This window comes from Acartia tonsa, chromosome 15, assembly GCF_053477335.1.
Source record: "Acartia tonsa isolate MP-2025a chromosome 15, ASM5347733v1, whole genome shotgun sequence".
NCBI classification, from domain to species: Eukaryota; Metazoa; Arthropoda; class Copepoda; order Calanoida; family Acartiidae; genus Acartia; species Acartia tonsa.
In genome coordinates this window covers 9,196,202-9,208,220 of record NC_137274.1, presented here as the reverse complement: position 1 = coordinate 9,208,220, position 12,019 = coordinate 9,196,202, and the positions used below count along the sequence as shown (strand labels likewise).

At 34.6% G+C, this 12,019-nt stretch overlaps 1 protein-coding gene across 1 annotated transcript; it reads left to right on the top strand.

Moving 5' to 3' along the window:
* Positions 1-413: 413 nt before the first annotated feature.
* LOC145307455 (uncharacterized) lies at positions 414-10,673 on the top strand. Its single transcript, XM_080149899.1, has 11 exons — positions 414-476; positions 810-913; positions 2,192-2,287; positions 4,761-4,876; positions 5,531-5,622; positions 6,184-6,239; positions 6,705-6,797; positions 7,646-7,817; positions 8,280-8,349; positions 9,462-9,553; positions 10,551-10,673. The coding sequence occupies exons 1-11, from the start codon at positions 421-423 to the stop codon at positions 10,654-10,656; spliced, it is 1,053 nt and encodes a 350-aa protein (XP_080006025.1). The 5' UTR covers positions 414-420; the 3' UTR covers positions 10,657-10,673.
* The last annotated feature ends 1,346 nt before the right edge of the window (positions 10,674-12,019 follow it).

Below are 12,019 nucleotides of genomic sequence, written 5' to 3'. Positions count from 1 at the left end.
ACATAGGACAAGAAAGGACCATTTTTAAGTCTTTAGTTATGACACGGTATGCTCAATATTTGCATCTGATTATTACATACACTTTACATTGTCTTATCCCCTAAGATCCCTGACCAATATGAACATTTATTGAAATAGTATAAGTGGGCATATTTAGACAGATCCTTGTTTAATTTGGTTTGACCAATTTTATTATATTCTCTTTATTGGGTTAACCTACAGAAACCCCGCCTCACATACCCAGTAAAAGAATTAAAAGTTAACATTTTGGAATTCCCATCAATTAAAGGGTAAATTATTCAGGTTTTAACTTAAACCAGGGGTGTATATTTTGCATGGTTGACCCTTCTAACGGGCGAGGAATAAAAATGTAAAAAATGTAAAATGACGCTTTTGATGTTGTTGGTTTCTACGCAGGATATGGCACGGGGTCATCTGGTTCACTCACAATCATGTCAGCATGATACTCGTAATAGGAAATATATCAATCAATCAACCAATTAATCTATCTATCTACTTTACTTTTTTTAATTCAATCTTACATTGACATCTAAAAAGAGCAAAAATACTTAAAATACTTTTGTAATATCTGAATAAATATGTAAAATTCATATTTAATCTTTATTTTATTCTTCACATTATGTATTGAGTACTCTCTGGTAACAGTTTTGGTGCCTTCACTTGCTAACTATCAATCTATATATCTATCTATTTATCTATCTATCCATCTATTATCAATCTATCCTGCAATCTATCTATCTAATTATATATCAATATAACTAACTAATTGATTGATTGATTGTAAACAGACTTGGAAAGAGATTAATCACAATGAAGAAATCCCCATTCAAAGACTTTTTTCAGAAGATGGGCAACAAGCTCTCTTGCTCATGTGGACCACTTAAAATTAAAGGTATTTATTGATCTGTCTATCTATAGATCTATCTATCAATCTATCTATTGATTAATCTATCAATCCATCTATCGATCGATCTATCTATTGATCTATCTATAGATCTATATATCGATGGATCTATCTATCAATCTATCTAACAATCTATCTTTCAACCTTTCTATCGATATATCTATTGATCTATCTATCAATCAATCTATCTATTGATTCATCTATCAATCTATCTATCAATCTATATATTTATTGATCTATCTATCAATCTATCTTTCGACCTTTCTATCGATATATCTTTTGATCTATCTTTCAATCTATCTATCAATATATATATTGATCTATCTATCAATCTATCTATCAATCTATCTATCAATCTATCTATCAATCTATCTATCAATCTATTTATCAATCTATCTATCAATCTATCTATTGATCTATCTATTGATCTATCTATTGATCTATCTATTGATCTATCTATCGATCTATCTATCGATCTATCTATCGATCTATCTATCATACTATCCATCGATCTATCTATCAATTTATCTATCAATCTATCTATCAATCTATCTATCAATCTATCTTTTGATCTATCTATCAATCTATCTATTTATTTATCTATCAATCTATCTATATATCTATCTATCAATCTATCTATATATCTATCTATCAATCAATCTATCTATCTATCTATCAATCAATCTATCTATCAATCAATCTATCTATCAATCAATCTATCTATCCATCTATCTATCAATCTATCTATCAATCTATCTATTTATCAATCTATCTATCGATCTATCTTTTGATCTATCTATCTATTCATCTATTATCTATTGATCTATCTATCAATCTATCTATCAATCAATCTATCTATCCATCTATCTATCAATCTATCTATCAATCTATCTATTTATCAATCTATCTATCGATCTATCTTTTGATCTATCTATCTATTCATCTATTATCTATTGATCTATCTATCAATTTATCTATCAACCTATCTATCTATCTATCTATCTATCTATCTATCTATCTATCTATCTATCTATCTATCTATCTATCTATCTATCTATCTATCTATCTATCTATCTATCTATCTATCTATCTATCTATCTATCTATCTATTTATCTATCTATCTATCTATCTATCAATTTATTGATGTATCTATCGATCTATCTATTGATGTATTTATCTATCTATCTATCGATCTATCTAGCGATCTATCTATTGATGTATTTATCTATCTATCGATCGATCTATCTAGCGATCTATCTATCTAGGATATAGATTTGACGACCCATGGGCAACCAATACTAGGTCAAGAAAAGATGCACATCTACTCAGGCTCTGGGCTGAAGTCTTCCATGTGACGACAGGTGAGCTGAACAATTATGGAGTTGCTATGCTTAATCATTATTTAAAAGTAACAGGATGTCTGTCTATACAATCATAAAGTTGCTATGCTTAATACTTAAAGGTACAGGATGTCTGTATGTCTGTTTCTGTGGACAAATATAGAGTTGATATGCTTAATGATTTTTTAAAAGTAATAGTATGTCTGTCTGTCTGTTAGATAGTCTATACAGTATACAATCGTAGAGTTGCTACTCTTATTCAATATTTAAAAGTAACAGGATGTCTGTCTTTCTATGAATCTGGACAATTATAGAGTTGCTATGTTTAATGATTATTTAAAAGTAGTAGGATTTCTGTCTGTCTGTTTGTATGGACAATCATAGATTTGCTACGCTTAATAATTTTTTTAAGTAACTGGATGTATTTCTGTATGTCTGTAGCCTAAGATATCTCTAACCGCTGAACCGATATGTCTCTCCTTCATAGTGAATCTTTGTATAGGTCCAAGGGGGGGGGGGGACCTCTACTCCCCCAGGAGAAATAAAAAAATACCTCCCTTTAAAAAAAAAACTTTTCCTCATACAATTAAAGTGAAAAGTGGCGGGTCAAGTGCCCCTAGAGGCCTATGTTATAAAGTATTCTTTTTAAAATCCTAATTTGATTGCACGACCTTTTGCTGGAAGTCCTTACGAATTTAGAATTTTTACTAAAACTAACTCGTAGTAGTCCAGAGGTGGATTCTTTAAAAAAAAATTGCCCCACTTATCGCTTAGTGGGGCAAAATTGTTTTCGTGAAAAATCCTCCAAAATCACATAAAATATCTGCAAAAATTAATAAAATCTTATGTTCATAACCCTTCTATGATTTTGTTTAATTTTTGTAGATTTTTAATGTGATGTTGGTGGATTTTTCACGAAAACAATTTTGCCCCACTAAGCGATTAGTGGGGCAAAAATTTTTTTAAGAATCCACCTCAGAGAGGGAGGGGACATTGTGCTGTTTATTACACTAGTTCTAAAGTTTTATAATAACCTTTTCTTATTTGTTGGCTTGACAACTTTAGGAACTTTTGATTGGTTGATTTATCATGCTTAGTGTTTAAACGTTTCAATCACTAATTTTATTATACAGAAGGGGTAATTTTCTGTATCATCATTGGGGATTTACATCAATTTATCGGCCATTGTCTTATCCCTTTAGATCCCTGTACAGTAATCGAACTTATTCTTAAAGATCTTTGACATAATTATCAATAATTAATTATTGGGTGTTAATTAATTCGCTAATTATATTTCTAATTATCATTTTACGATTGAGGACGCTAATTTATGTATATTATTAATATATCCCTTTTTTTATAGCTAAGCTTTTCTATAAGTACGGTCGGTCCGTCCGTCCGGGACAGTTAGTCCTTTTCGTTAGTTTAGAGATGTTGGAATTGTCCTATCGATTTCAAACTTTGCATGATGATTCTTATAAAAGTTAAAAGGTATGATTAAGGAAGCGTACCAACTCTGTTATCGTTACCAGGATTTACGTACGTCCATATAAAACATGTTTATTTTTTTAATTTTTGACAACAAATTAGTATGTGATTTAATTATCTTTTTTATCTGATTTTGGAATATTAATTCCTATTACAACAAGGTACAATGTCATAAGCGAAGCATCTCTATAATCAAGTTCTCAAAATGTAAACATAACCTTAAACAGTATCCTGTATGGAAGCAGTTTTGCAAAAAAATAACCTACAATTTGTTTCGACTTATACATTTATATTCTGCTTATACAGTTCTGACACTCTACAAGTGTTAAAATTTGTTTGTCCTACCATTTCAGAGCTTTTATGAATGTTGTCATCCTTGTTATTAAACATTTTGAAAACATAAATTTTGTGCTATTAAGATGGGAATTAAATGTAAGAAATGTTTGACTTTCTCGTCGGTTAAAAAAGATAGATAAATAAAATTTACTAGAAGCGTTAAAAATGGTACCTAAAGCTGTTATGTCTGGTGCGTGACACTTTGATAAAAGTACTGGGAATGCCTTGGCTTGTAAACATACATGCTTATTACTAGGACAACGGTTGTGCAAGCAAATGGCTGTTTGTGTGTTGGTTTTCTGATGCTTGACTGTTGGTTGTCTGTTGGTTGTCTTTTGTTTGTCTGTTGGTTGTCTGTTGGTTGTCTGTTGATTTTTTGTTGGTTGTCTATTAGTTATCTGTTGGTTATCTATTAACTGTCTGTTGGCTGTCTGTTGCTTGTTTATTAGTTGTCTGTTGGTTGTCTGTTGGTTGTCTGTTGATTGTCTGTAAGTTATCTGTTGTTTGTCTGTTGGTTGTCTGAGAGTTGTATGTTGGTTGTCTGTTGGTTTTCTATTGCTTATTGTTTGGTTTTATGTTGGTTGTTTATTGGTTGTCTGTTGGTTATCTCTTAACTGTCTGTTGGTTGTCTGTTGTTTGTTGCACATGCTGTGAGTTGTATATTGCCTAGGAGGAAGTGGAAGCGTGAAATGGCAGCAGATATCCGAGGATCTGGTCCCAGTCAACATTGCCTGTGTCTCAAACAATCCTCAGCTTGTCTTTCATATCACTGCTTACAATAGTCAGGTTAGTTGAACGGTCAGACTGACAGATAGACAGACGGATGGACATTGTACGGATGAACAAAACATGGACATGGACTATATATTGATAGACTAAAAGTTTTTCCCTTTTTCCTCATGTAGAATAACATTATTGGTGGAAAAGTTTGGATACAGTTACTTTATTAAATTACTAGCGTCTACGCCTCTAGAGGCACTAGCGGCATTTGATTTTTTTTCTTTTTAATCCATCTGTTTACTAAAAAATATTGAAGTGGAACTTGTTATATATTTTTGGGGTTTTTTGATGTTTTTTCTCTAGAGGGTGGTGGTACCCTCCCCAAAAATAGTTATAAATGGCCCAGGATCTATGAGAAGCTACAACATAAAGGAAACCCACATTGGTTTAGTAGCTAGCAAGATCATTTAGTACAAACAAAAACTATAACATTCTGTTACTTTATTATAATGCATAAATTAAATCATACAGTTTATAATAGAGGAAGAAATTTTTAAATCCCCTATTACTGGGTAGCTGAAGCCGGGGCATCTGATATCTCACTTGTAACACTATTACTGGGTATCTTAAGCCGGGGTAACTGTTATCTCACTCTATTACTGGGCATCTGAGTCTGGGGCAACTGTTATCTCACTGTAACAACACCAACAATTATTTCAGGTGGATAAAATCCTGGATGTGAGACTAACCCAACCTGGCACCCGGATTGGTCAGGCAAGCGAGTGCTTTGTCTACTGGAAGGATCCAATAAGGATAGTAATTTTCTAGCACAGTCAGGAGGGAACATTGGACTGTTATTTACACTTGTTCCCAAAGGTTTATAACCATGTTAGATCAAAAATTTTAGGTGCTTTTATTGTTTTTGAACTTTTTGATTTTCTTGATCATTATTGAGGATGTATACACATTTTTTGTCAATTGTCTTATCCCTTAAGATCTCTAAGCATACTATTATACCATTACCCATAATATGGAGATGGTTGATGACAATGTAGAGCCAGACCTTTATAGTAGGTCTAAAGTTAGGCCTGTTTATGGGCCAATACATTCACCAACTCTGACAATTGTTGTCACGCATCTGACATATCAGCAGTAGGAACAAGTTTTTTATGGGAATTTTTTCTTTTGAAAGGGTGTTGGTTATAAACCTTCCAAAAACTTGAAATGCTCCATGTGAGAACCATATTAGTTTAGTATTTGAGTGAGATTCTTTGGTACAGACAGACACACACACAGAGATAGACATCATGTTACTTTAATGAATGAATTTTGAAAATACCTCATTGATGCTGGAAAATTATTATTTAAATTAGAAATGATACTTGGGGACTCAACTTTACATCCCCTATAGATGCAAAACAATTCAAAGGAATTTTGAGTTTTAACACCAATTGATAAGTCAGTCTGTCAGTTAATCTATCAGTTCATCTTTGAGTTGATCTTTCACTTGATCTGTTAGTTGATCTGTCAGCATGTCTATCAATTAATGTGGATTCGTTAGTTAATCTGTCAGTTGATCTTCCAGTTGATGAATAAGTTGATCTGTTTGTTTGTCAGTTGATCGGTCAGTTAAAATATGAGTTGATCTGTTAGGTAATCTGTTAGTTGATCTGTTAATTGATCTATCAGTATGTCTATCAATTAATCTGTCAATTAATTTGTTAGTTGATTTGTTAATTGATCAGTCAGATATTTAATCCTTGAATTTATCTGTCAATTAGTCTATCAGTTGATCTGTCAGTCGATTTGTCAATTGATCTGTCAGTTTATCTATAAGTTTATTTGTAAGTTGATCTGTCAGTTTATTTGAAACAAAACTCACCATTCCCCATAGAATGTTGCGATGGCCGACGTTCTGACTCAATGTCGCGGGTTCGAGTCAAGGCCAGTTCTAGTAGATCAACTCCTATATCTCCTTCAAGATCAGGTACATATGTACAGACATTCTCTAGTTCCAGTAGACCAACTCCTATATCCCCTTCAAGATCAGGTGCATATGTGCAGACACTCTCTAGTTCTAGTAGATCTACTTATATATATCAAGATTAGGTACATATGTACAGACATTCTCTTGTTCTAGTAGATCTACTCTTATAGATCTATCAAGATTAGGTATATATGTGCAAACATTCTCTAGTACTAGTAGATCTACTCCTATATCTCCTTCCAGATCAGGTACATATATACAGACATTCTCTAGTTATAGTAGATCACTTATATACCCCCAGAAATTTTCTAGTTCTAGTAGATCTAATCCTATATCTCCATTAAGATTAGGTACATATGTACAGACATTTTCTAGTTCTAGTAGATCTACTCATATATCTCCTTCAAGATCAGGTACAAATGTACAGACATTCTCTAGTTCTAGTAGATCTACTCCTATATATCTACAAGGAGGGGTTTTGATGAGAGGGAAGGGGGAGGGGTTAGTGGGAACTTTGCTTTTAATTTAATTTTTAAAAGTTATTTTGGGGGGTTATTTTTTCTCTTGGACCTTGAGAATCTTCACTGTAAAGGAGAACTTTATCGATCCAGTGGTAAGCGTGATCCTTTGGTACATACCATCAGACAGATACATAACCTGTTACTTGTATATAAGGATTTACAATGTATTTTTTTTGTAAGAAGACGCTGAAAGTCGCTCAATGTGGCGTCATAAAAATGAAGGTTTATCCATTAGGGGTTTTCTTTCACACTCTTCCTCTCCTCATCCCTCATTTTTATGACGTCATAATTTTTTTTGAACGACTTTCAGCGTCTTTTTTTGTTAAGGCGGTGGAACCGGAAGCGGTAGCGGCACCTCTGGCCGCGAGCCTCAGTGCACCTGTTCGCATCCCGCAGCTCCTACCACAACTGGCGGCGGTCAGCCGCAGCAGCTGAGCCGCGGGCAGCGGATGCTGAGAGAGTCGAGGTCACGCGCCGCTAGCAACTGTAGTGTTAATAGGGACGCCAAAGCTTTCACAATAAAAATAAACTCGTTCCTATTTTTTTCTCTATCTCTCTCTATCTAAATCTATCTATCTTTCTCTCTATCTTTCTATTTATATCTGTCTGTCTGTCAGTATGTACATCTATCTCTCTCTCTCTATCTACCTGTCTATCTGTCTGCCTATGTGTCTGTCTGTCTATATGTCCATCTGTCTGTCTGTCTGTCTGTCCATATATCAGTATGTCTGTCTGTCAATCTGTTCTTCTATCTATCTGTCCGTCTATCTGTCTATCTGTCTTTCAAAGCTTTGTCTGTATGTCTATATATCTGTCTGACGTCAATCTGTCTGTTTGTATATCTCTCTGTCAATCTGTTCGTATATCTATCTTTCTGTCTGTCTATCTATCTGTTAGTCCATCTGTCCATCTGTCTGTCTGCCTGTCTGTCTGTCTATCAAAGCTTTGATGATTGTTATAGAATTGGAACAACTGGGCAGACTAGTGGACAGACTGGACAGGACAACCAGGACCATAGAAATAATCAACAGGTACACAAAATATGTTTCCATTAGGTACCCAAAATATATGTTTCCATTAGGTACCCAAAATATATGTTTTATCTAGGGTTTGGCCGGATATCCGGTCTGGCCGGTTATCCGGCCGGATATCCGGTCATTTTCAATATCCGACCGGATATTAAAACTATCCGGTTACATGATATCCGGCTGATTTTTTACGCCGGATATCCGGTTATCCGGCCGGATATCCGGTAAATTGCCGGATATCGAACGTTGGCCAGATATCCGGCCCAACCCTAGTTTTATCATTTACCTCATACGGGCTGGGATGATGTCCATGACACTCAAACGCCATGGTCCAACAACCCAGGATAACCAAAGAGGGTTAAAGGACTCATTTTCTGTCCAAACACCCGAGGTATTAGGTAAAGTAACACCCATCAGACAACCAACTTTTAGACTGTACGACCTTTGTGTGAGAAGTCCTAACTGTTCATGGTAATGAGTTGCGCCTGTTTTGGGCCAAGGCATTTCCCCTACTCTAACTATGAATGTCGCCCACCTGACATAGTAGCAGTAGGAACCTTTAAAGTCTTTATCAAAGTTCTTTGGTCTTTATTTATCACTCGGTGTTAAGTTGAGATTGGAACCTATCACCTCCCCGAGATTAGCGGATGCGCTATGTGTTAAGCCACGGTCGTGGGTTTTAACATGTATTATACAATACATAGACATCTTGTTATTTTTATATGAGAATTATATTTCTCGTATTCATTCGAAACCGATTCCTATCCGATGGATTAGAACCAATTCTCATCCATACGAAAAAAATGATGGCTAGAATCGTATTATATCCAGTTTTCTACGAATATAAAAATGTACCTTAGGAACCTAGTAAAAGTATCTGACTCTGATTATGACGTAAAAAAAATTTGCCAATGAGAGGCCAGTATACACTGTAATTGACCAATGGTAAAATTTATGGTGGCCTCTCATTGGCTATTTTTTATTACGTCATAATCAGAGTCAGACACTTTAACTAGGTTCGTACCTTCGGCATCTCGGGGCTAAAAAAACTGGTTTCAATCTTAAATATCCGCGGAATGCTGTTGTAATACGATGCTAGACATAACTATTCTAAGGTTGGTAACGGCGGTGACCGCCGAAGCCTAACTGCCAGCGGCGGAAATGGACAACTGACAGCCAACGGTTCGGCGGGACATGGAGGGGAGCGGTAAGTCTTTTTAAAAGCGAAGCTTTTCTATAATTAGGGTCGGTCCGTCCGTACGTCCGTCCGTCCGTCACGGATAGCTTTTTTCGTTAATTTAGACATGTTATAATTGTTCTATCGATTTCAAACTTTGCATTGTGATTCCTGTAGTAGTTAGGTACGATTTAGTAAGCGTAGTAACTCTTTAATCATTACCAGAATGTCCGTACGTCCATTTTAAACATGTTGATTTTTTTACTTTTTTAACAACAATTTTTTATGTGATCTAATTATCCGATTGATCTGATTTTTGGTAAACTGATTCCTGAGACAACAAAGTACAATATTTTAAGCGAAGCAACTCTATAATCAAGTCCTAAAAATGCAAGTATGTCCATAAACATTACAATTTTGCTTCGAGTCTTATACATAAATATATTTAGATTATTCAGTTCTGACAATCTACAAGTGTTAATGTTCGTTTGTCCTTCCATTTCAGAGCTTCGCTTTTATGGATGTAGTCATCCTTGTTATCAGTTGCTTTGCTAAGGTCACGGAAATTCATCATTAAATAAATCATATATATAGAGAGGTTTTATGAACGACTTCATACAAACAAAGTTGTTCAAAATTTTAAATAAATAATCTTTTCTTGTCATGATTATGCGGTAACTCCTAGAGGATGAAAATTGAACTTAAAATTTTCAAATTTTTTACTCAAAAAAAAACTCGCTGAAATGTTTTGGTTTTACCTGGAATCATCATGGTTTTATGTCTAATTTCACCATACATAGGTCAAAGAGCTCGGCACTTACTTTTGTCTTGAATCAATTGTAGCCTGGCGTGTATTAATTTATCATTATGTCTATTGATTGATAAATCTATCAGTATATCTTTTTATATATCTATTTAGCTTTTTCAATCAATCTACTCATCTATATATCTATCTGTCCGTACATAAGTCCGTCCGTCTGTCCGTCAGTCAGTGACCAAACAGTTTACCTGACTAATTCCTATTTAGATCTAGTGGTTCTAGTAAGAGGAAGCCCCTAAGCACTACAGCCCCTAGTTCTCCAACCAAGGATAGCAGAAAGGCAATTCTTTATACAATTATATATTCGAGATGATATTAGTTGACCCCCCCCCCGGGCCCCCCTCTAGTCGTTCTGTATTAGTTAGTTACGAGATAAATACACCACCCCCCTCTCCACCCTCTTATTTAAATTGCCATTAAGTCTTTCATTAGATAAATGATTACGAATATTATCAAAAGCCCCCCCCCCCCAATGTTAACATAGCCAAGTAGAAGAAAACAATTTACTAGCAGACGAAATAGGTCATTGAAAAAGTGTGGTAGGTAGTTATCTGTATATTCATCTCTACTATTGATTTGTTGTAGAGGGAAGGAGAAAGGGAAGGGGGAAAGTAACCCCCGGGAAAACAGATGGGGTATATGGTTTCCCTGACGCAAATAGAATAGGTAGGCCAAAAGCTGTGACATCTATCCCCATTTTGATAGGGAACTATAAACAGCTACATTATTCACTATTCTATATCCATTACATTGTGACAACCCCCCCCCCCTCCCCTCCATATATGATGAGCAGTAATAAAATGCCGTTTCTTAAAGTCGTTCGCAGTCATACGCAATGTTGGAAAGGTGACGCAAATTTTATATCTCATTTTTCGCGATTTGAGAAAAATTCATCTTGACATTATAAATAACGTAAATAACATCGAGAACTGAGATCTAAAAATTTGCGTCACCCTTCCAACAATGCGTATAACCGCGCATGACATCAAGAAACGGCTTTTTTTACCCCAGACTTTCATGCAAATTTTTTTTGCGCAAGTATTGTATAAACCTTAGGTTCAGTGTACCTGTATCACCCCGGAGCAGTTTGCATATCTACACAGGTATAGAGATAGATAGATAGATAGATAGATAGATAGATAGATAGATAGATAGATAGATAGATAGATAGATAGATAGATAGATAGATAGATAGATAGATAGATAGATAGATAGATAGATAGATAGAGAGATAGATAGATAGATAGATAGATAGATAGATAGATAGATAGATAGATAGATAGATAGATAGATAGATAGATAGATAGATAGATAGATAGATAGATAGATAGATAGATAGATAGATAGATAGATAGATAGATAGATAGATAGATAGATAGATAGATAGATAGATAGATAGATAGATAGATAGATAGATAGATAGATAGATAGAGAGAGAGATAGAGAGATAGATAGATAGAAAGATAGATAGATAGATAGATAGATAGATAGATAGATAGATAGATAGATAGATAGATAGATAGATAGATAGATAGATAGATAGATAGATAGATAGATAGATAGATAGATAGATAGATAGATAGATAGACAGACAGACAGACAGACAGACAGACAGACAGACACATAGACAGACAGATAGACAGACAGACAGACAGACAGACAGACAGGCATACAGA